Here is a 25470-nt window from a genome sequence, read left to right as displayed (position 1 = left end):
CCACAGAAATGAAACTCATGGACTTGGAGAACAGACTTGTGGTTGGCAAGGGGGAGTGGGATGGAGTGGATGGACTGGCAGTTTGGGGTTAACAGATGCAAACTCTTGTATTTGGAGTGGATATGCAATGAGATCCTACTGTATAGCACAGGGAACTATATCTAGTCACTTCTTTTCTTTTCTTTTCTTTTTGTCCTTTTAGGGCCACACCAGTGGCATATGGAGGTTCCCAGGCTAGGGGTCTAATAGGAGCTGTAGCTGACGGCTTACACCAGAGCAACAGCAATGTCAAATACAAGCTGCATCTGCAAACTACACCACAGCTCATGGCAATGCCAGTTCCTTAACCCACTGAGTGAGGCTAGGGATTGAACCTGCAACCTTATGGTTCCTAGTCCGATTCGTTTCCACTGCTCCACGACAGGAACTCCCTATATCTAGTCACTCGTGATGGAACATGATGAAGGATAATGTGATAAAGAGTATATATGTGTGTGTGTGTGTGTGTGTGTGTGTGTACACACATGTATACATATATATACATATGTATAGACTGACTCACTTTACTTTGCTGTACAGTAGAAATTGACAGAACATTGTAAATCAAGTATAATGGGAAAAATAAAAATCTAAAAAAACCCCAAATATATACATGTCAAAAAATTCAATCAGAAATAGTAATTTCAACTGCAACGTCAAACTATTCATTTAAAGACTGGAGACAGCTCACATCATTCATCCAACATCCACTTCCCAATGTTAAATACTTATCCTAGCATTGTGGGAGAGGTATTTGATTTTCTTCTTCATTGTCCATTGAAGTGTAATTCTATGTGCCTTGTCCTTTTTGTATATCAGGCCCACAGTCTGTTAGGGCCTTCTGGTGTCAGGATCACAGCCTCTGGGTTCCGTTTTTGAGTCCAGGACTCTTAGTATTTCCAGAACTTCCAAGCTTTTATACACGGACTTGGGAGTCTGTGGCTATTTCCGTCTCTATACTCCCATCAAACAATGTTCTGTGGGGCTGTACCTAGAAACTTTTCAGCATTGTGATCTTTCCTTTGTGCCATGTTGAAAGTGGAACTTGTCTCTGAGGATTCCTGGACACAAGTTCCAGATATTCTCGGATATGTTTTTCATTTACCTGAAATTTCTATTACCTCCTCCAAATGAAACTGAGAGAGTGGGGGGTGCCAAGATGCTGGATGACTTATTTGGGATCTAGGTGACATTGAAACCAATTTCCATGCTCTTACATCTATGACCACTCCTGCCCCGTCAATGTATATCCAGCATCTAGCATAATTCACATAACAGGTGTCCAATGAATTAGCTTCGCAAGAGAAATAGGTTTTTCATGTTTATATAAATGTTACATGCTCACGGCAAAGAAAAATTTTAAACTACACAAAAGCACAGAAAATAAACAAAACCCACTGGATTCTCCAAGTCGGAAATAATGGTTGTTCTTTTTAGAGACTGTCCCTTCATTCATGGCTTTCTAAAGTTCATACAAATGCAGTTTATACCATACATACTACATTTACACTTTTCTATTTTCCTAGTCTTTCCCCGACTCACCTCACTACTTTTCCTTTTCTCTCTTCCTCCAAGGTAACCAGTATTAACAGCCTGGTATATATTCTTCCATACTTGTTTCCATGGTCATCTATCACATAATGCATATATGCATAAATGGGCATGATCATTATCGTAACAAAAACAAAAACTTCTACATATACTTCATTTCTGTAATAAAGCAATTATTGATAAAAAATTATGGAAGTACCTTGAAACCAAGTAGTATAGATATAACTCATTTAAAAAATTACTCTCATGCTGTTCTATGGTATGGATACATCACAATTTATTGACCCATTGCCCTATTAGTTGGCATTCACTTTGTTCCAGTTGGATCTTTTGTCTTTACAAACAATAGTTTTATAAATATCCTCATTCATGCATATTCTTTTGCACTGATGCTATCATTTCTGTGGGACCAATTCCCAAAAATAGAGATGGCTGGGTCAAAGTGCTCTTATTTAAGGTTTGTAAGTAAAAACTGAAATATATATTGCTGGATTGCCGGTGGAAATATAAGCTGATATAATCGCTTCGTAAGAGTACATGCAGTTTTCCAAACTCCACTAGCAAAAGTTCTCTTAATTTTTCTTAACTTCATGAAGTGGAAGTACCATCTCACTGGTTGTTTTAATTAGCATTTCCCTGAGTATTATTTACTTACGTTCATAATTTTCATAGGTTAATGCATCTGGAGTTGTTCTAAATAGTCATCTAGTTCATGTGGATTAAAACTTAAATGTAAAAAAATAAAATTATCAAAATCTTAGAAACAAATTTTGGATCCTATATATAACCTGTAAATTAAGGGAGATCTTTTTAACAAAAAGTGAAAATCAAGAATATAAAAAGGAAAAGATGAAAATACTTCACTGTTAAAAAAGGCTTAAAATCTTACACGATATAAAAAAGTATAAAGAAATACCAGGTTAAGAAAAACATTTAAAGACACATGACAAAGGATTATATTTCAAGTATATTAAGAGCACCTCCAGATTTTAAGAAATAGACAAACGAATAGGAAAACAGGCAAAAATATATGTAGGCAATTCATTGAAGATAATTTGTTAAACGAATAAAATATGAAATTTGGATGAAGCTTCCATTTACCCTTTTTATTATGAATTTTCTTATAACTTCTATGACCAATAGCTTTTCTACATTCTTAAGTGTCTCCTCGGTGTGTATTTTCTGGCAACTTGCTCCTGAAAAATTCCATTCATAAAATATAGTTTATAAGATTTTTAACATCTGGATGATAATTTACTGTTCCCTAATGTAACTGAATTTCTCTCTGATGTATTCTCTGATGTACAGTAAGGCTTGAGCTACTCCTAAAGGCTTTTCCACATTCATTACATTTATAGGGTTTTTCTCCAGTGTGCATCCTCAGATGTACAGTAAAGTCTGAGTTAGTTCTAAAGGCTTTCCCACATTCTTCACATCTATAGGGCCTCTCTCCAGTATGGATTCTCTGATGTAGAGTTAGCTGTGATAGTGTAATACAACCTTTCCCACATTCCTTACATGTATAGGGTTTTTCTCCAGTATGTGTTCTCCAATGCACTGTAAGGTATGAACCCCTCCTAAAGGCTTTTCCACAGACATCACATTTATAGGGTTTCTCTCCACTATGGATTTTCTGATGTTCTGTGACATGTACCATCTGGCTAAATGCTTTACCACAGTAATTACATTTAAAGGGTTTTTCCCCAGTATGTGTCCTTTGATGAGTATTAAAGCCTGAGTTACTTGTGAAAACTTTCCCACATTCATTACATTTATAGGGTTTTTCTCCAGTATGCCTTCTTTGATGCACAGTAAGCTGTGATGTATTAGTGAAAGCTTTCTCACATTCATTACATTTATATGGTTTTTCTCCAGTATGAGTCCTTTGATGTACAATAAGGTATGACTTAGTTCTGAAGGACTTTCCACAATCATAGCACTTGTAGGGTTTTAGGCCAGTATGAATTTTCTGGTGCTCCTTGAGATTTACCATCTTGGTAAACGCCCTCTCACAGTCAGGACATTTATATGGTTTCTCTCCAGTATGAATTCTCTGATGTACAGTTAAGTGTGATTTTATTCTGAAAGATTCCCCACATTCATTACAGAGGTAAGGTTTCTCTTCAGTATGAATCCGCTGATGTATAATTAGAGATGAAGAACGCATGAAGGCCTTTCCACATTCATTACATTTATAAGGTTTTTCTCCTGTATGCATTCTGTGGTGTACAGTAAGGCATGAATAATTAATGAATGCTTTCCCACATTCATTACATTTATAGGGTTTTTCTCCTGTATGAATCCTCTGATGTTCTGTGAAATTTGCTATACGATTGAATGCTTTCCCGCATTTGTTACATTCATATGGTTTTTCCCCAGTATGAGTTCTTATATGTACAATTAGGCTTGAGTTACTTCTATAGGCTTTCCCACATTCATTACATCTAAAGGGTTTCTCTCCGGTATGAATCCTCTGATGAACATTAAAGATTGTTGTATTTTTGAAAGATTTCCCACACTCATTGCATTTATATGGTTTCTCTTCATTATGGGTCTTCTGATGTACACTAAGATAAGACTTATTCCTAAAGGCTTTCCCACAATCATTACATCTGTAGGGTTTCTCACCATTGTGAGTTTCCTGATGTCTTGCAAGTTTTGATTTATCACTAAAAGCTTTTCCACATTCACTACATTTATAGGGCTTCTCTCCAGTTTGAATTCTCTGGTGCTGATTAAGGCGGGCACACTGGCTAAAAGATTTTCCACAGACATTGCACTGATAAGGTTTCTCCTTAGTATGAATTCTCTGGTGTACCATAAGTGATGAAGAAGCAATGAAGGCCTTTCCACATTCACTACATTTATAGGGTTTTTCTCCAGTGTGAATTTTTTTATGTTGACTAAGATATGAAGGTTGGCTGAACATTTTCCCACATTCATTACATTCGTAAGGTTTTTCTTTAGTGTGAGTTCTCTGATGTTGAATGAGTAACGACCTATAACGGAAGGCCTTTTCACACGTACTACATTTATAAGGTTTTTCTTTATTATTGTTTTTTTCCCCTAAAGTGAGTTCTGAAGCAGGGCTTATGATTTTGCTGCCTTTTGTATCCTTGGAAATTTTCTTCCCCAAACAGGTATCTGTAATCAAATCTAAATTCTCTGTGAAAATTTCCTCATGTGTTTGGTATTTGCTGTGGGACTCTTCTGTGATAACTCCCGGTTCTAGAAAAGGAATAAATCCAAACCTAAAGCCTTTTTGAATCATGGGAATTTTCTTGTGTGTAACTATTCCTTGACTCAAATGACTCTCCTCACTATTGTGCAATCTCAATATCCTGTCACTCCATTTCCATAATTCTCCCATTCTGGTGTCCCAGAGGTCATTTTCTGTGAGTTTCTCTACTACGGTATCATGTGGAAAATGTTCTTCAAAAATATTCTCTGGTAGTATAGTATTCTTGGTTGTAGATTTGGTCCCCAACTCTGGGAGGAAAAAAGAGAAAAATCAAGTGACCCCTACTTTCTAAGTTGAGATCATACTAAATAGGACAACAAAAGGAAAGCTTGAGTTGATAATGAATATATGTTTTCAACTGCTTGCAAATTGGCGTTTTCTAGGAATAAGGAAGGTAAGGTTAAGGAATGCTGATTGAGCAGAGAACCAAAGTAGTAAATTCAAGGAGTTTTTCTCCTATTAAAAAGTTCTTTAGTGGTAAACTCTCTATAATCCAAATTTCTTAAATATTTCCTCCTTTTGCCATTCCTTTTAGAGTCAAATTCTTTAGAGAGCATTCTTTATTTAGAGAGCCTTGTTTCTCATTTACTCCACAAACCAGACATTTGTCCTCAATAATACTTTTGTTCTCATTCTTTGTTCACTAGCTTTTTTGTGAAGGTTTTCTCGAATTTCCCTGTCACAGTAGTTTTTTCAAGTCTTTGTATGTACCTTTTTATAGCACATTTATGGAAGAGGACACTCTGATTTTTCAGAAAGTAGGTTGAATAAGTTGGTCAAAATTAATATAGCTTTGAATATTACAAACAATGATTATTGTTTTGCAAACTTTTTATGGATCTTAACATTTCTGACAGCTTCAAAATTTTCTTAAAAAATATATTGTGGGGTGGTGGTCTTACAATTTGCATATGAAGCTCAACATTATTATTATTATTTGGCCTTTTAGGGCTGCACCCTCAGCACATGGAGGTTCCCAGGCTAAGGGTCGAATCAGAGCTACAGCCGCCAGCCTACACCACAGCCACAGCAACACAGGATCCAAGTCGAGTCTGTGATCCACACTACAGCTCACAGCAACACCAGATCCTTAATTAACTGAGTGAGACCAGGGATCGAACCCCCATCCTCATGGATGCTAGTCAACTTTGTTAACTGCTGAGCCACAATGGGAATGTCACATTTTACTTTTTAAAACATTTTTAAACTTCTTAAACACTTCTAATTTATTTCTGGGTAATTAATTATACCTAAATGTTTAGGAAAACTGACTAAAAATCTTGTGTGGTTAGTAAAATGGTTTTATAACTTTAAAACTCAAGGTAAGTAGAACTTTCAGTGGGTTCACAGGGCTAGACAAAGATCTGAATTCAGGGTCATCCAAAAAGACAACTCTAGATGTTCCCCTATGGCTCAGTGGGTTAGGGATTTGATATAATCTCCGTGAATATACAGGTTCAATCGCTGGCCTCACTCAGTGGGTTAATGATCTGACATTACTGCAAGCTGTGGCACTGGTAAGATGCAGCTTGGATCTAGTGTTGCTGTGGTATAGGCTGGTGCTGTAGCCCTGATTCAACCTCTAGCCTGTAAACATCCACATGTTGCAGTGCGGCCATAAAAAGCAAAACAAAACAAAATCCAACAACAACTCCAGAAAGCAAACTAAAAAATTCAGCTCATTTAAATATCTAACTAAAGAGACAGGATTTTTTTCACAAAAAGAAAACTGGAGAGGAGTTCTTGCTGTGGCACAATGGGACTGGTGGTGTCGCTGGACCACTGGGACTCAGGTTTGAGCCTGAGCCCAGTGCAGTGGTTGAGGACCTGGTGTTGCTGCAGCTGTGGCTTGCATCTGATCCCTGGCTCAGGAACTCCATATGCTGTGGAGTGGCCAAAAAAGAAAAAAAATTGGAGAGAATATGACACTAGCAGATCTGAATAAAAGAAAATACTGAAAGGTATTCTTTTGAAAATAATCCTAGGTAAAAGCTCAGAAATGAAGAAAAATGATGAGGAAAAGAAGGTAAACAGATAAATCTGAATCTATAATATTGACCGTATGAAACATTAATAATAAGAAATTTGACATATATATCATTAAAACACATAACCTCAGTATTCAGGCTAAACTGAAAAAGCTAGTCTAAGATTCTTGTATTGTGTGGGAAGAGGGAAAATTTGTATTAGTCTGCTGAATTAAGAATGCATGCTTTTTTTTTTTTTTGTCTTTTCTAGGGCCGCTCCCACAGCATATGGAGTTCCCAGGCTAGGGGTCTAATTGGAGCTGTAGCCACTGGCCTACACCAGAGCCACAGTAATGTGGGATTCCGAGCCACGTCTTCCACCAACACCACAGCTCACAGCAACACAGGATCATTAACCCACTGAGCAAGGCCAGGGATTGAACCTGCAATCTCATAGTTCCTATTTGGATTTGTTAACCACTGTGCACGATGGGAACTCCAAGAATGTATGCTTTTATCTCAAGATTAATTACTAAAAAAATAACTTAAAAATTTGTAATTACCAAGTGATTAGAGGAAGAAATAGAAAAATATAAGATGACAAATCTAAAAGGCATGAATGAGGAGAAAAAGAATATAGAACAGGCAAGAAGGTAGATTTAAAATAGACTTTAAGGAATTCCCGTTGTGACTCAGTGGTTAACGAATCCAACTAGTAGCCATGAGGATGTGGGGCTGATCCCTGGCATCGCTCAATGGGTTAAGGATCTGGCGTTGCTATGAGCTGTGGTGTAGGTCACAGATTCGGCTTGGATCCCATGTTGCTATGGCTGTGATGTAGGCTGGCAGCTACAGCTCCAATTTGACCCCTAGCCTGGGAACGTCCATATCCCACAGCTGTGGTCCTAAAAAGAAAAATAAATAAGTAAATAAATAAATAAATAAAATAGACTTTAAGGTAGAAACAACAGAGATAAAGAAGACACTTCATAATGAAAAATAAAAGGGTTTTTTTTTTTTTTTTAAATTCCTTAATTTCTTCCAACCACTGCCTCGTTTCTCGTTTCTCTTTCCCTCTTCATATGGAGGGGGATCGTTCTCTAAAGAGTCATTAAAACCATCTCCAATGTCTACCTTTCATTCACTCTCTCACATATACACATATATAATATTTGAAATATAAAAACATGTAACACATGTGCAAGTCTCCAATGGCATAATAAAATGAATGTGCAAATGATCTAGAATCCATTATTCCTTTCCATCTACAGCATCACCCTAATCAAAGTTACTATCATCTCTTGCCTACACTATTTTAATAATCTCTTTACTAAATTTCTGCTTCATGCCCTACATTCAATTTCCATCAACAGTGTTATTTGCTAGCCACTCCGCTCCCCGCTTTTTTTTTTTGCCTTTTAAGGATGCATGTGTGGCATATGGAAGTTTCCAGGCTAGGGGTCAAACTGGAGCTGCAACTGTGAGCCTATGCCACAGCCACACAGGATCTAAGCCGTGTCTGCAACCTATACCACAGCTCAAGACAATGCTGGATACTTAACCCATTGAGCAGGACCAGGGATCGAACCCTCATCCTCATGGACACTAGTCAGGTTTGTTACCACTGAGCCAAAAGGGGAATTCCTTAAAAACCCTTGATCAAAACTTCTCAGAGCATTCATGCTCACTTTGGCTAAAATTCATGGTCTACAGAGCCCTATTAGTCTATCTCCTATATGACTCTGTATCTTAAGTCTATACCAGTCTCCTCCTTATGCTTCAGTCAGGCAGCTTCCTTAGGTTTTTAGAACACATTACATTCTTTTTTTTTACTGCTTGGAATGTTCCCCTTCTCTTCCCTTGGCTGGCTTCCTCTGACCCTTCAGGTTTCACCCTCAACGTTACCTCCTCAGAAGCCTTCCCTGACTATACTCTCTGAAGGAGGCCTCTCCATCTCCATTCCCATTACTCTTTCACTTCCTCTTAGCCAAGTTATTATAACCATTATTTATCTTGCTTTTATTTACTTGTTAATTACCTATTTCTAAAATTTAATCTTCATGAGAGCAGGGACCAGGCCATCTTACTTATTGCTGTAGACACAGTACCTAATCCAGTTCAGAGTATATGGCTAAATATTAAATGTTGATTATTTAATATTAATAAATACTGGTTAAATAGATAAATATTGTATTTTGATTCTCAACTGATTCACTGTCTGTATTCTCAGTTGGTTAAGATCTTCGAGGAGAGGAAGGTTACCCTAAAATTTCAGCAGGCTTGCCAGTGAAGAAAATTAAATAATCTGTCAATAGGTTTAGCCTAAAAGAAATCAGTGGTGATCCCTAAGAAAGCAATTTTAGGAAAATTGTGAAGGCAGAGGTATCAGATAATGGTTAAACAAATACGAAAAATGTAAAGTTAACTGGAGAGGATAGAACTTAAAGGGTTATTTTATTCATGTTTGAATGAAGAAGGAATGAAGGAATGATTATTAAAATCATATTCCCAAGAAAGTAAAATAGGATGGATGGGAACTCAAAGTAGAGGACAGAGAAAGGGTGAGAGGAAAAAGGTGAGGGAAACAGAGGGAGAGAGGGAGGGAGGTGTGAAGAGAGAGAGGAAGTGGGGGGGAAACTTTTCCTCTGAGGTAGCTTTGAGCAGAGATACTCCCCAAATATTTCAGAGATTCTGCTCCATCCATGTCCTTTTAACTTCAGATAAACCCTATCCTCTTGGTTCTTACTAACTCACCTGGATTGGAGGTTCTTGATATCTCTCTCACTACCACCCACGGTCCTTTCCCATCTTCCAAATGAGATATCATGTCTGGTTTGGAAACTGCAAGCCCTGTTCAGAGAAAAATGACTAAGATTTGACTGTGCACATGAGCAAGAATTAGAGCCAAATTTAGTCTCAGATCTTGATTTTCTGTGCAGAGTGGCTACTATAAGAAGTTCTAGAGGTGTGGTGTCCAATATAGCTGCCAATAGCCACACGTGGCTATTTAATTTTGAATTGAAATTAGTTAAAATTATATAAAATTTAAAATTCAGTTGTTCAGTTGGATTAGCTAGATTTCAAGTTCTCAATAGCCACAGTGGTGGTGCCTGCTACAAGGGAGAGCACAGATCTAGACCATTCCCATCACAGCAGACCATGCTACCGCACAGCAGTGGTAGAGAGAACCACAGGAATCTCAAAGAAGTTCAACACTATGACCTGTTAGGATCTAGATCATGGGAATAATCTCAGTTTAGAAGGAACATAAACATATTTTTTCCTTTCTTTCTAGAGGCACTGATAACTCATTTATGAAAGTGAAAAAACTTTAGTCCTAAATCTGAGGGACTGTCAACAATTCACAAGATTCCAATGAAATATGTATTTCTTACTCTACAATGGACATACCATTTAGTTAAGAGCCAGAAATAGCATAACTTCCAACAACATGTCCCTAAGATTATGACATTTTGCTGCTTAAAACTAACCCCAAATTCAATTAAATACTTTAGAGGGTCTATATCTTCAGTAAATCTCATTCAATACGCAGATACATGATCAGAAGTTATCCTTACCCAAGGAGACAAGATTCCTATAATTCTCTAGCATTACATCCTTGTGTAGGTTCCTCTGTGTGGGGTCCATCAACCTCCACTCTTCCAATGTGAAGTCTATAGCCACATCTTTAAATGTCACCAATTCCTACAATAAATACAGAGATCACCTAGGGACTGTACAATTACCTGTTAGGCAGATTAATACATACAAAACTGGGAAAGAAAACTAGAAAACTAGGAGTTTCCACTGAAACCATCTTTTCTCCCTCAAAATCCTGCCTAAACTTTGTATCAACTTTTTCAGTTCTACTTTATAAAATTATGGCTTAAAAATGACATAGTTTATCATTCAGATTATAGATACAGAATATTATAAACTCTATTTGAGAAAGAAAAATGAGAACTTATGGGACTTTGGGGATCTTCTTCAGTCAGGCTATAAAATACATCTGCTCATATAAAAAAAAATCAAAGAATGAGCCATAAAATTTTCGTAATGGTTACTTATTGGAGGAAGCATGGAAGAGAGCAAAGAGGACTGGAATAGAAGCTAGACTCCTCTGAATATTTCTTATTTGTAGATTTAGCTTTTGAAAAATGTAAAAAATTTACATTATTATTAAGGAATAGTTAAATTTAAAAAGCAACTCCTGGAGTTCCCATTATGGTGCAGCAGAATGAATCCGACTAGGAACCATGAGGTTGCAGGTTTGATCCCTGGCCTCATTCAGTGGGTTAAGGATCCGATTTTGTTGTGAGCTATGGTGTAGGTCACAGATGCAGCTCAGATCTGGTGTTGCTGTGGCTGTGGTGTAGGCCGGCAGCTGCAGCTCTGATTAGACCCCTAGACTGGGAACTGCCATATGCTGCGGGTGCAGCCTTAAAAAGCAAGATAAAAATAAAAGTAAAAAATTAAAAATAAAAAAAGCAATTCCTAAAAATTAAAAGTAAAATGGTACCAGTTGACAGCATACACATTCATCAGAGAGAAACTATTCTGAGTATCTTTAAAACACAGTAATTTTCTGTATATCCCTTGTGAGATACATTCTGAGGAGAAAAAGAATTGCAAAAAAAAAAAGCAAGGAGTTCCCGTCATGGCGCGGTGGTTAACGAATCCGACTAGGAACCATGAGGTCGCGGGTTCGGTCCCTGCCCTTGCTCAGTGGGTTAACGATCCGGCGTTGCCGTGAGCTGTGGTGTAGGTTGCAGACGCGGCTCGGATCCCGCGTTGCTGTGGCTCTGGCGTAGGCCGGTGGCTACAGCTCCGATTCAACCCCTAGCCTGGGAACCTCCATATGCCGTGGAAGCGGCCCAAGAGATAGCAACAACAACAACAACAAACAACAACAACAAAAGACAAAAAAAAAAAAAAAAAAAAAAAAAGCAATACATTTTCAGTAAATAATCATATTGTTGGTGGCAGTGATAGAAATGCTATTTTGGAACTGTTGTGTATGTACTATTAGATAAAGCAAATTAGTATATTGATATCCTTGAGAGCTAATAAATTTTACACAGAAGAAAGAAGGTATGAGATTTTATAAACTTCACAGATTCAAAACTGAATTAGAAATACCCATATAAAATTATGAAGTATCTTATTTTTAAGGAAAGCACCTCACATACTTCCTAGCTTTGCTCGCTCAAAAGTCTAGAAACAATAACCAAAAGGTAGCACCATGCAGTCTTGGCTGTGGTTTCTCCATATTACTTTGCACTAAAAAGAAACCAGGGCCTGGAGCTTTCTGTACTAAAAAGCAAGGAAACCATCCAAGACTACTGGGATCACACCTAAGAATTAGAGACAACTTGAAGAGACTCCCACCGGCCAATGATGGGACAACCTGAGCATCAATAAGAATAGTAACTGAAATAAATAAATAGTAACTGAAATATATGTAATACAATTAAAACTATGATTTCATTATAAAACCATAAGGATACTCATTCATCATCTTTGGAGGATGCCTGGAAACTGGTAAATTAAGAGGAACAATCAACCCTTTGCCCTTCTTTTCCTATGCAAAATATATGTAGTCTGTACAGTATTACAAGGTAATCAGATAGTTGATAAGCAGAGGTTTCTCTTTATGGAAGTACTCCAGCTAATACCTCTAATGAATTAAAGGATCATCAGTGGTACTAACACACTGAAATGGCTTCAACTAGGCACTATGTAATTTCTGGTGGTAGATATCAGAACTATGAAATACCAGCGCCAAAAACATTTTTAAAAGTCAAAATCTGAATCTGATCAAGCCTCTAGACTTAACTAACAATATAAAGGGAATACGGGAGAGAGAGAAGCATGTTAAAAAACCCCATGGGACTCCTTGAGAATCAGAGACCTTTTATATGTGTAGGAGAATGGGGTGACATGGAAAGCAGGAGACCGAGAAATTCCCAGAGAGGGAAAATTCCCAGAGTGGAAAACTGCTCGAGGTTGGCTGGGATTTCAACTTCTAGGCTAAAATAGCCCTCCTGCAATTGAGATGGATGTTCTCTAGTCCACTGCGGTCCAATTAGAAATATGTGTGAGTTGAAGTTCCCATTGTGGCTCAAAGGGTTAAGAAACCGACATAGTTCCCTAGCCTGGAAACTGCCATATGCCCCAGGTGAGGCCCTCAAAAAAAAAAAGAAATATGAGTCATGTAATTTTTCAGCAGTCAATAACGTGAAATTAATTAATCTTTATTAAGATTAATTTAATAAATTTTAACCTAGTTATCTAAAACTATCATTTCAATATATAATCAACAAAATTCATTAAGGAGCAAAAAAAAAAAAAAAAAAAAAACCACACAAATATGGGGATGCAATCATTAAAATCCACATTGTGTGAAATTCCAAATCAGTGCTGTCAAATAGAAATATAATGCAATTTTAAATTTTCTAGTAGTCACATTAAAAATAAACAGGTGAAAGTAATTTAAATGTATTTTATTTAGTCTAATACACAAAATATTATAATTTCAACATGCAATCAATACAAAAGTTATTAATGAGATAATTTACATTATTTTTGCATTAAGTCTTTGAAATATGATGTGTACTTTAAAGTTTACAGCACATCTCGATATCAACTAGTCACACTGAAGGTGCTCAACAGCATGTAGCTAGTGGCTTCAGTACTGGACAACACAGATCTAAAATACAAACAACTTGGCTTCTTCAATAAACTATTACAAAGGGAAAAAAAGAGGGAAGGGGAAACTTTTAAATTATAAGTGACCTAAGAGACAATATTAGTTAATTATAACACATGAATCAACTGGGGAAACAAATGCCAACTCAATAATTGATAATATTAAGGCTTACTGTTAGTTTTTAATTTTAATTATGGTATTACACATATCACTAAAATCTGTTATAGATATGTAATAATATATTTAGATAAAATTATATAATATCTTGGATTTGCTTCAAAATAATTAGCAAGGGAGGGTAGTATTATATATGCCATATGACTGTCACAGGTTGGTAACTGTTGAAGGTTCAGTGGGGTTCATCACAAACCACTCTCTCTACTTTTTTATTAATATATTGCATTGTATTTTTTGGGTATTGATATGAAGGCTTTTAATGTAATGACTGAATCCTCACAATAAGGAAAGTGCTATTTATAGACAAGGAAATTGAGCCATGGACAGGTTAGGTGCCTTGCCTAAGCTTGCAGAAGATACCAAGCCTAGATTCAAATCTAGGCAGTTTGGTTCCAGAATGCAAACTCATAAGCACTATACTCTAAGATCTGGTAAAGCGGGAGTCCTAATCAGCTAACTAATCAGTAAAGGTCTCAAGTTAGATCATATTTGGTGAAGGTCTGCTCTGTATCAGAAGAAACAGATTTCCTCTGGAGTGTTTTTCTGCCGTACAAACACATATGCTTGTCAAACTGTTTAAATTTATTTGGACCTCAAAGTTAGTGATGCATGTTTTACATAATTCTGTAAAAATAAAACATGGCTAATGTGGGAGATGACAGTTCATACATTTTATTGTTAATCACATCACACATAACTCATATATATATATATATATATATATATATATATATATATATATATATACACTTTTTTTTGGTCTTTTTGCCATTTCTTGGGCTGCTCCCGCGGCATATGGAAGTTCCCAGGCTAGGGGTCCAATCGGAGCTGTAGCCGCAGGCCTACACCACAGCCACAGCAATGCAGGATCCTTAACCCACTGAGCAAGGCCAGGGATCAAACCCGCAACCTCATGGTTCCTAGTTGGATTCGTCACACATAACTCATATTACAATGAACTTACTGAGTTTATTTTTTTTTTTTGTATTTGGAGCTAAGCCCTGGGAAAAATCTAAAAAGGCCCTCAGCTCTCACCTTTGGCTATCTTGAGGCTGTGCAAGCAAGAAGTGAAATATGTGATACAGGATATTGTACCAATAGGAACTGCAATATTATCTTCTGTCAAATTAGGGCTGCCACCCTTGAGAGAAATGAAATCTGTCAAATTGATGCTACTAGCTCTTGGGTTACCACACCTATCAAGCAATATGGTATTCACTGTGAACCTACAATGTACTGGAAAATTATGAATTAGGGACAGTAAAAGAGGTACTTTCTCCTTCTCCCAATTAGATACAATGCCAAGTATTACCTTTACCAATTCTGGTTCTTCTGCTTGAAGGTGATGGCCTTCATCTGGCTGGAAAACTTCAGGACTCTGAGGGGATACAGGGTAAGATCACTCAGTGACAGGCTGCCTGTTACCTACAGCATGGCCTCAGCAAAAACCACCAGTCCACTGTGGATGCAGTGTTTATGAGATAACCTCTTTTAATGTTCTATTTAAGGTCCCACAGCAATATTCAATCATAATCTTCTTTCACCTTGTTTGAGACAATGTCAAATACACACAAGCTTCAGATTATTAACTGCAGAGTTTTTTAAAGGGGGCTTTTAATAAAGAACCTAGCAAAACAAACAAAAAACTTATAAAAGGTCTTAGATACTACATAATTTTTTTTTCATATGAAGATGAAATCTGTTTCTCAGAAATTATCTGTATTGCTCAAGAATCATATTCAAAACCTACTGACACCACTGGTTTTCTACAGTTGTGAGTTCATTACTGTGGATGGGGGTGGTGGGAGCAACTTTCAGCACTTATTCAGGAAATATTTCAGGGACCTCTCACAACACTGCTTTTTCCAAAATCTTAGATACCATATGCCTACAATGGCCTGATTGTAACCACAAAATGAAAATTTTACTATACCTTCTAGTAGTACTTATTGATTTTAGATTTTGTGCTATTTTTTAAAGTTACGGGTTATAGAAATATTAAATTTCACTGAGAAAAACATTACCTTAGCTCTTCCTTCTCAAGTTCTTATCTCAAAAAACACAAATATTCAGCTTCCAGAAAATGAACCATGATGTGAACCTCAACCTTAGATAGAGACAGGTTTGATCAAGCCAAAACTAGACAAATGGTTTAGATCCACTGATCAAGTGCAACATTTTAGTTTTCATTTATCTTTTCAAGGGTAATGTCTTAAGGACTATTTACACATTATATATTCTTGCTATAAAGAATAAAAGACTACTACTACAGGTTATATGGATAGTTACTATAATGAATTATATTTGTTGGTACTACCCTTTCTTCTGAATCTATTTCAAAATCACTGCTAAAACAGCTTTAATCACATTACTATATCCACTTCGACACACTCAAACACTTAAATGTCTTCAGGGAAACATTACAAGATTCAGATCAAACATCTAAATTTCCAGTCATATCTTTCACAAATTTCCATCTTGAATCACTAACTCACTCACTGTTTCCTGTCTCAGAGCTTTGCTTTCTCACCTGAAGTACCCTCGCAAATAATTTATGACAATTTAAATCCTACTTGCAATTGAGTACCAGCTTAAATCTAACCATCCTCCTGAGCTTTCCATCATCAATTTAGCCCACACTAACATCCATTTCTTTCTTTACATAGCACTCACCAACTTTATCACACTGCTCAGCAACTGTCAATCACCTAAATTAACTAATTCTTTTGTATGCCTTACCTCAATGAGTGTGTAAGCTGCCTACAGCCAAGCATATGTCTTAAACATCTTCTTTCTCTCCATGTCATGTATTAAGCTTGATCACTTCTTAATGGGCAGAAAAGAGAACACTAAGAGTGGGCACAAGGGGAATGGTCTCTATGATTTCAGAGTATGTATGGGAAAAAAAAAAAAAAGGAGTTCCCATCATGGCACAGCGGAAATGAATCCGACTAGGAACCATGGGGTTGAGGGTTCAATCCCTGGCCTCGCTCTGTGGGTTAAGGATCCGGCGTTGCTGTGAGCTGTGGTGTAGGTCGCAGATGCGGCTCAGATCTGGCGCTGCTGTGGCTCTGGCGTAGGCCGGCAGCAACAGCTCTGATTGGACCACTGGCCTGGGAACCTCCATATGCCGAGGGTGCGGCCCTATAAAAGACAAAAAAAAAGAGTATGTATGGATATACATGTGTTTGTGTACATGTATTTTTTCAAAATTTCCTAAACAAAATTGTAGAATTGGAAAATATTCCATTCTACTAACCTATAAATAACAGAAATTTCCTGGGAACATTACAAAGTTAACATTGTAAGTAACTTTCCCAGACTGCCTATTATATCTAAAGATAGTCAAAATATTTTTGTAAGATCATGTTTTTTGACATTTGGTTCAATATGCATAGTGAATCTTCCTATAGATTATGAGCTTTACTATGATGAACCTGATTTCCATGGTTCAAACAACTGGATTCAGTTACCAAAAGGGGTGTGGCTCAGGTAGGCAAGTCACATGACTCCAGGAAAAGTAGACATCTCAAACAGGACAACAGGGCACAACCAGAGGAAATCCCAACTTACCAGAGGTCCAGCTGAAAAAACCATAGTAGCCATAATCTCTCACTCTGGGCTACCCTCTCTGGAATGAGTGGAGTCCTGGAAAGATATACCTAAGAAGAGAAATAAGCCATGAAAATCAATACTGCCTTGGAAATCTCAGACTCATCAAGTTGGAATCTTGCTTGACATTACAGATGAGTATGACCTCTCTGAAGAACAAAAGATTAGCCCCCAATATCAGTGAGGGAACAGATTCTTACTCGTGTGGGTCTTGAGATTTCAATAACATTAAATGTAGTCACAGCTAGCCGGTCAGACATTGTACAAGGAGGTTTTAAACTACTTTCTCACTTGACCTGCACATCACCCAGTGGAAACTGTATTTCCATTCCACAGATGAAGAAACTGAGGCTTAGAAAAATTATTTACCCAAGGTCCTGTATGATTCCAAATCAGTCTAATTCCAATGCCCTCACCTTTTTCACTACATTGACTTGCTGTACGAAAGAAAAGTCTTTCCTTACAATAACCTCCTCATCTAACAATGAAATAATCTACTAATTTCTTTTTCTTTGTCTTTCCTATGAAGAGTCGATTTGCTAAAACTTTCATAGACCGCAGCTTCATGTAAAGAGAACACCATAACTTCCAAACTTAAAAGATATTAGAAACCTTGACATGCCTCTCTCAATCTCATATTCAAATAGATCTTTATCTATCCTTTCTCTTTCAGGCAAACCCAAATAGAAGGGAGGTAGGGATAACAATAACAATATAATAGAAAGTGGAATTCTATGCACAAAGCACTGACGGAGTAATTCTTTTACATTGAAAAAAGTTATATGTCTAATAAAGGTTTTAACACTGTGAAGAATCAGTGGCAGAGATCTTGTTCAGATACCCCTGGGCACTGATTCTGCTTTTCTATCTTTGTTAAAGATATGGCCTTGCTGATGCTGAGTTTGTTTTGAAAACAAGAATCTGAGGTTTGTGAACATTCTCTTAACAAGTGCATAGTTGTAGAATGATGTTGCAAGGGCATATAAAAGAGCAGTGACACAGTGAGCCTTGAACTTTCCAGATCTTGAGAAATTTTACTTTTTAATAGGAGTTTCTCTAAGGAGTTTGACAGTCTCACCACCCAGCAGGGCTACGGGGGGCCCAAAGGAATCTATGCTGAATCTGTCCCTGCCTTATATGGACAATCTGCCTCCATTAAGAATCCACATCCAAGTGCTTTGTGTTCCAAAGTGCAGCCTAAGAGCAGCAGCGTCAATGCCACCAGAGAGTTTAGGAGAAATGCAAAATCTCATGTCCACCTCCAGAATCTACTGAATCAGAACCAGCTTTTTGTTTAGAAATCCCTAGGTGATTCATATGCACACACTAAAGTTTAAGAAACACCAATCTAAAACACATCATTCCAACAAACAGAACAACCTAGAAGAAATGGACAATTTACTAGAAAGTGATGACCTGCCAAGACTCAATCATGAAGAAACAAAATCTAACAGACTGATCACTAGTAGGGAGATTGAATCAGTAATCAAAACTCTCAGGAGTTTCCTGGTGCCCTAATAGGTTAAGGACTTGGCACTGTCACTGCTGTGGCACAGGTTTAATCCATGGTCTGGGAGCCTCCACATGCTGTGAGTGTGGCCAAAAAAACAAAACTGTAACTTTATGCAATGACATGGTTTTATATACAGAATTACCTAAAAGACCATGCCAAAACTTTAAGAATTAGTAAATAAATTCCATAAAGTTGCAGGACATAAAATCAATATGCAAAAGTTTGTTGTGTTTCTAAACACTAATAGTGAACTATCACAAATAGAAATTAAGAAATCAATCTCATTTATGATTGTTTAAAAAGGAATAAAATACATAGGAATAGTTTTTTTTGTTTTTTTTTTTTGGTCTTTTTAGGGCTGCACCTGCAGCATATAGAAGTTTCCAGGCTGGGGGTCCAACCGGCACTGTAGTTGCCAGCCTATACCACAGCAACACTGGATCCTGAGCTGCATCTGTGACCAACACGATAGCTCATGCAATGCCGGATCCTTAACCCACTGATGGATGCCAAAGATTGAACCTGTGTCCTCATGGATGCTAGTCGGGTTCCTTAACCACTGAGCCATGACCAGAACTCCACATAACAATAAATTTAACTAAGGAAGTGATAGACCTATACATTGAAAACCTTAAGACATTAAATGGAAAGATATTCTGTGTTCATAGATTGGGAGAATTAATGTTACAATGTTCAAACTACCCAAAAGCAATCTACAGATTCAATCCACTATCCACCAAAACTCCTAAAGGCATTTTTCACAGACAAATAATCCTAAAATCTGTACAGAATCACAAAAGACCCCAAATTGCTAAAGCAATATTGAAAAAGAATGAGGCTGGGGGCATCATGCTTCCTGATTTCAAACTATATTACAAAGCTATAGTAATAAACACAGTAAGGTATCAGAAAAAGATGATACAGATCAATGGAACAGAATACAAAAATAAAGCCACATATTTATGGGCAATTAATTTACAACAAAGGAGCCAGGAATATATAATAGGGAAAGAATAGTCTCTTCCATAAATGGTGTGGGGAAAACTCTACAGTCACTTGAAGAAGAATGAAACTGGACCACTTATACCGTACACAAAAATTAACTCAAAATAGATTAAAGGTTTAAATGTGGACCTGAAACCATGAAACTCCTAGAAACAAAACAAAAGCAGTAAGCCGCCTGACATTGGTCTTGGTGATTAATTCTTGGGCGCCAAAAGCAAAGGTAACAAAAGCAAAAATAAACAAATGGAGAAGTTCCCTGGTCCCCTAGTGGTTAAGGATCCTGCGCTGTCACTGCTATGGCTCAGGTTTTATCCCTGGCCTGGGAACTTCCACATGCCATGGGTGCAGCCAAAAACAAAACATACAAACAAAAACTCAAACCACAACAAAAAACCAAATGGGACTACATCAAACTAAAGCTTTCACACAGCAAAGAATAATCGACAAAAACAAAAAGGCAACCTGTGGAATAGGAGAAAATATTTGCAAATCATATATTGGATAAGGGGCTAATATTCAAAACATAAAAAACTCACACAAACAGCCAAAAACAAAAAACAATCTGAGGTAAAAATTGGGCAGAGATGAATAGAAATTTTTCCACAGAAGACATACAGATGGCAAACAGGTATGTGAACAAGTGCTCAACATCACTAATCATCAGGGAAATGCAAATCGAAACCACAATGAGATACATCTCACATCTGTCAAAATGGCTATTATCAAAAAGTCAAGAAATAACAAGTGCTGGCAAAAACGTGGAGAAAAGGGAACACCTGCAACCCTGGTGAGAATGTGAACTGGTGCAGACACTGTGAAAAACAGTATGGAGGTTACTTCAAAACTTAAAACTATAATGACCATATTTTCCAGTAATTCCACTTCTGGGTATTTATCAGAGGAAAAGAAAACACTAACTCCAAAACATATCTGCACGCCCATGTTCAGTGCAGCATTGTTTACAGCAGCCAAGACATGGAAACAATCCAGGTGTCCAATGATGCATGAATGCAGAAGACGTGATGTATGCCTTTCACGGAAAAGAAGCCACAAAAAGGGAGGAAATCCTGCCATTTGTGACAAGGGTGGACTTTAAAGGCAATGTTAGGTGAAACAAGTCAGAGAAAGACAAATACCACAGATCTCACTTACATGTGGGAATCTCCAAACAAAACACCCTACCAGACTCACAGAGAACAGATTAGTGATTGGGTTGGGGGGTTGGGGATGGGGGCCTAGCGGTGGCGAAAAGGGTGAAGGTCGTCCAAAGGTACAAACTCTCCCTTTTGCAATAAGTCAGGGAGTCCCTGATGGCTCAGCGGCTTAAGCAGCCCGTGTTGTCACTGCTGTGGCTCTGGTGACCGCTGTGGCGAGGGTTCAATCCCTGCCCTGGGGAACTTTCGCACGCCGGGGGCAGCCAGGGGAAAAAAAAAGATCAGTCTTGGGGATGTGATGTACAGCACGGTGACTGCAGTTAGTGACGCCCGCTGCGTCGGGAAGCTGAGCCGGCGGGAAAAGAGGCTCCGTCGCCGAAGGCCGAGGAAGGGGCACCTGTCAGGTCCCGGCTATTGAAATCTAGCTCCCTCCGTGTCGGGTCGGAGCCCAGCACCGAGGTTCTCGCCCTCCAGGCCGCCCGTTTCCCTCGCCGCCCTCTGCCCACCCGGACCCGCTCCAACCTCCGTCCAGCCGCGTCCCCGCCCCGAACCCGCGGGCGGACCCAGCACCCAGCACCCAGCGCCGCCCGGCCGCCGTCCTCTGAGGGAGGCCGCCTGCTCGCCTCTGAGGTGGGCGGGTCCGCCTGGGAAAAGGGCCCTGCCGGGGGCGGCCCCGCCCGACGCCGCCGGAAGCCGAGTGCCCGGCGCCAACGGTGGGGCGGCGGGAACAGGGACCGGCGCCCGGGGCCCCAACTACCTGACGGCGACTGAGGAGAGGGCGCTCGCGGAGCAGGGCGGGAACGCTTCCAGCAATGGCGCCGGCGGCGGGCCGGACGCAGATGCGCAGTGCGCCTGCGCAGCGGCGGGGACTACGGAGACCAGAATCCTCCGCGCCTCCGCGGGGCTCTTTTACCTCCTCTTTGTCCGCGTTGATGCTGGAGTTGTTTGTAGACACATTGGGGGACCTCGCAAGTTCAGTCGGTTTGAGTGGGCACGACTGTGTGTCAGTCACTAGCGCTAGGCATACAAAGAAGAATGACACAGGCCTTGTCTCGGAGCACTTCCGTGTGACTAAAGTAATAAAGACTTTCAGAGAACAGAGAGCCACCTGCAACTAATTAAAACCCCGGAAGCGCGGGGACCTGCACGTCCAGGCTTCGGCCTCTCATTCAGGTTCCGTTAGGAAAAATCGTAACGCCTTCATTATAATTTCCGGGTATTTGAGCTTATTTCCTTAGTTCATCATCATCATAATACATTAAATATTAGCCTTTTTTTTTTTGGTCTTTTTGCCTTTTCGAGGGCCGCTTCCTGCCGCATATGGAGGTTCCCAGGCTAGGGGTCGAATCAGAGCTGTAGTCACCGACCTACGCCAGAGCCACAGCAACGCGGGATCCGAGCTGCGTCTGCGACCTACACCACAGCTCACGGCAACGCCGGATCCTTAACCTGCTGAGCACCGCGAGGGACCGAGCCCGCAACGTCATGGTTCCTAGTCGGATTCATTGACCACTGCGCCACGACGGGAACTCCAATATTAGCTTTTTAAAAGGTGTGTTTTCCTTTGTCTCAGTTTCAGTTTTAATGCCAAAAGGCCATAGTCTTCATATTCAGTCAAATGATTCAATGATGAGGCTTTCTCCTCTCTCATCCACTTTTTTTTCATTTTAATGGCCGAAACTGCTGCATATGGAAGTTCCGGGGCCAGGAATTGAACCCACCTCTCTGTGACCCGAGATTTGTAGTCGGATTCCTAACCCACTTTACCACAGTGGGAACTCCTCTCACCAATTCTTTTCTTGTGTGCCTTGGATTCTCTGCTGCTGATTGTGTATGAGATGGAGATCTGCAGGGAGACATAAAGTGAAACTGAACTCAGTGCTAAACTGAGCTCTTGAGCTCTCAGAGCCAATGAATACCATCTAAAGCATGCTCTAACCCAGTGACCCTTGAACTATCACAGGAGAAATGCAAGTGGGAAATCTAACTCCTGGCAGTAACAAACATATCTGAAATGGAAAATACACTGTTTAGGATGAAGAGCAGATTAGATGCTGCAAAAGAAAAGGTTAGTGAATTTGGTGACCTAGAAACACGTGGAGAAAAAAGTGGAGAATTAATGGAACCAGTGAGCTACACAGCAAGACCACGTAGGCCGTGTGATTCGAAACTGAGGAGGGATCTGTTGTGGGGCAGTGGAAACGAATCCAACTAGTATCCACGAGGACATGTATTTGATCCCTGGCCTTGCTCAATGGGTTAAGGATCCGATGTTGCCTTGAGCTGTGGTGAAGGTCTCAGATGTGGCTCTGATCTGGCGTTGCTGTGGCTGTGGTGTAGGTCAGCAGCTATAGCTCTGATTCAACCCCCTAGCCTGGGAACTTCCATATGCCACAGGTGTGGTCCTAAAAAGAAAAATAAATAGTAATAATCCTAGAAGGAGAAGAGAGTGTGAGGATGTAGAAAAATATTTAAAGAAATAATGGCTGGATAGTTTCAAAATTTGATGAAAATTACAAACCCACAGATCCAGGAAACTCTATGAAATTCAAAGAAAAGACATGAAGAAAACCACACAAAGGCACACCATAATCAAATTTCTACAAACCAGTAATAAACAGAAACCTTAAACACAGCTAAAGAATATGATGTCACTTATATATGGGATCTGAACTATGACACAAATGAACTTATTTACAAAAGAGAAACAGACTCACGAAGAAAACAAACTTATGGTTACCAAAGGGGAAAGTAGGGGAGGGATAAATTAGGAGTTTGGGGTAAAAAGATAGAAACTACTATATAAAACAGATAAACAAGTTTCTACTGTCACAGGGAATTATATTCAGTATCCAGTAATAATCCCTAATGGAAAAGAATATGAAAAAGAGTATGTATGTATATATGTACAATTGAATCACTTGGCTGTACACCAGAATCTAATCCAAAATTGTAAATCAACTATAATTCAATTGAAAAAAAAATCTGCATGAAAAGAACAAAGATAATTACTTCTTACCAGAAAAACAAAACAAAACAAAAAAAGCAAGCCAGAGATAATAAAGAAACACCTTTAAAGTACTGGGGGAAAAAAGCCCAGGGAGTTTCCTGGCTGTCTAGTGGCCCTTTCACCACTGCAGCCCAGTTCAATCCCTGGCCTAGGAACTGAGATCCCACATCAAGCCACTAAAGACAAAGACCCCTAGAAGCAACAAGAAAGTAAGGACACCATACCTCCACAGAAAAATAATTCTAATCATGGTGGATTTCTCATCAGAAACCTCAGAGTCCAGAAGGAGGTGGGACAATAGCTTTCAAGTGCTGAAAGATAAGTTAACTGTTAACCCAGAAAGATTTTGAGCTTGATCAGTGACAATGCAGCAAATATTCTTCCCCTCCTGTTTCTGCCCTTGTGCTGCAATTTAAAGGTAAGAAAAGAAAATACATTGCAATTTAATAATATTATTAATTAATTAAATATTAATTAATAATAATTAATTATTATTAATTAAAATTATTAATTAATAATAAAAATAAAATACATTACAATTTAAAGGTAAGAAAATAAAATAAGGTCTGCTAAAATTCTTCCTAGAGATGAACCAGAAACTATTTAATGATAACACTAAATGATGTAAAGCAGAGAAACTGGAAGAGAAACTAAAAGTGAAAGAACAAGAGGAAGCATGGGTTAAAATAGATGATCTAGCAGAAAAGGTCCCCCAGTTTTGTAGTCAAGCAAGTGCCTTCTTGGGTTGATGACATATGGGTCATTTTTTGTTTGTTTTTTAGGGCTGCACCCACAGAGGGGGTTTCCAGGCTAGGGTTCTAATCAGAGCCTACACCACAGCCACAGCAATGCAGGATCCGAGCCGCATCTGTAACCTACACCACAGCTCACGGCAATGCCGGATCCTTAACCCACTGAGTGAGGCCAGGGATCGAACCCACAATCTTATGGTTCCTAGTTGGATTCGTTTCCGCTGCGCCACCACAGGAACTCTGACTAATAATGACTCATGGGTCATTATTAGACAACTGACAGATGGTAAGGCAGTGCATGAAGGGGTTCTTCAGGCAAAGAAGTGGCCAAAAAAGAAAAGAAAAATTGTTTCCGCATGATTGTTGCCAGCATTAAAAAAAAAAATCTTAAGAGGAGTTCCTGTCATGGCCCAGTGGTTAACAAACCCGACTAGTATCCATGAGGACATGGGTTTGATCCCTGGCCTCGATCAGTGGGTTAAGGATCCAGCGCTACCCTGAGCTGTGGTGTAGGCCAGCAGCTACAGCTCCAATTCGACCCCTAGCCTGGGAACTTAAATATGCCTCAGGTGTGGCCCTAAAAAGACAAAAACAAACAAACAACGAAAAAAAAAAAACCAAACTTACAGATATTATTCTTTGCTTTCATGTTCTAACATAACTCACAGAAAAAAGTGTCTCAGTAATGACCAGCCACGTTATTTCTATTTCCTGTGCTCTTTACTTTTGTTAATGACATG

At 38.9% G+C, this 25470-nt stretch overlaps 1 protein-coding gene across 2 annotated transcripts; it reads right to left on the bottom strand.

Annotated features, from left to right (window-relative positions):
• Positions 1348–21858, bottom strand: ZNF624 (zinc finger protein 624). 2 transcript variants are annotated; one of them, XM_005653995.3, is made up of 6 exons: positions 21726–21858; positions 17258–17346; positions 14997–15062; positions 10377–10503; positions 9553–9648; positions 1348–5079 (listed from the first exon to the last, which is right to left on the bottom strand). In XM_005653995.3, the coding sequence occupies exons 2-6, from the start codon at positions 17288–17290 to the stop codon at positions 2855–2857; spliced, it is 2547 nt and encodes an 848-aa protein (XP_005654052.1). In that variant the 5' UTR covers positions 17291–17346; positions 21726–21858; the 3' UTR covers positions 1348–2854. The 2 variants fall into 2 exon arrangements, with proteins under 2 accessions (XP_005654052.1, XP_020923570.1); XM_021067911.1 differs by lacking the exon at positions 21726–21858 and adding an exon at positions 21491–21709.

Source organism: Sus scrofa, chromosome 12 (assembly GCF_000003025.6).
Source record: "Sus scrofa isolate TJ Tabasco breed Duroc chromosome 12, Sscrofa11.1, whole genome shotgun sequence".
Taxonomy (NCBI): Eukaryota; Metazoa; Chordata; class Mammalia; order Artiodactyla; family Suidae; genus Sus; species Sus scrofa.
Note: the sequence above shows the minus strand (reverse complement) of the source record. Positions and strands in the feature narration are given on the sequence as shown.

Bases quoted from the DNA above. Each gene is read 5' to 3' on its own strand.
- ZNF624 (XM_005653995.3), bottom strand. From the start codon at position 17,290: ATGGCTACTATGGTTTTTTCAGCTGGACCTCTG. The intron at 9,649-10,376 runs GTAAGGATAACT...TTCTCTGAACAG, and splicing joins TAGGAATCTTGTCTCCTTGG to GGCTTGCAGTTTCCAAACCA. The intron at 5,080-9,552 runs GTGAGTTAGTAA...TTTTCCTCCCAG, and splicing joins ATCAAGAACCTCCAATCCAG to AGTTGGGGACCAAATCTACA.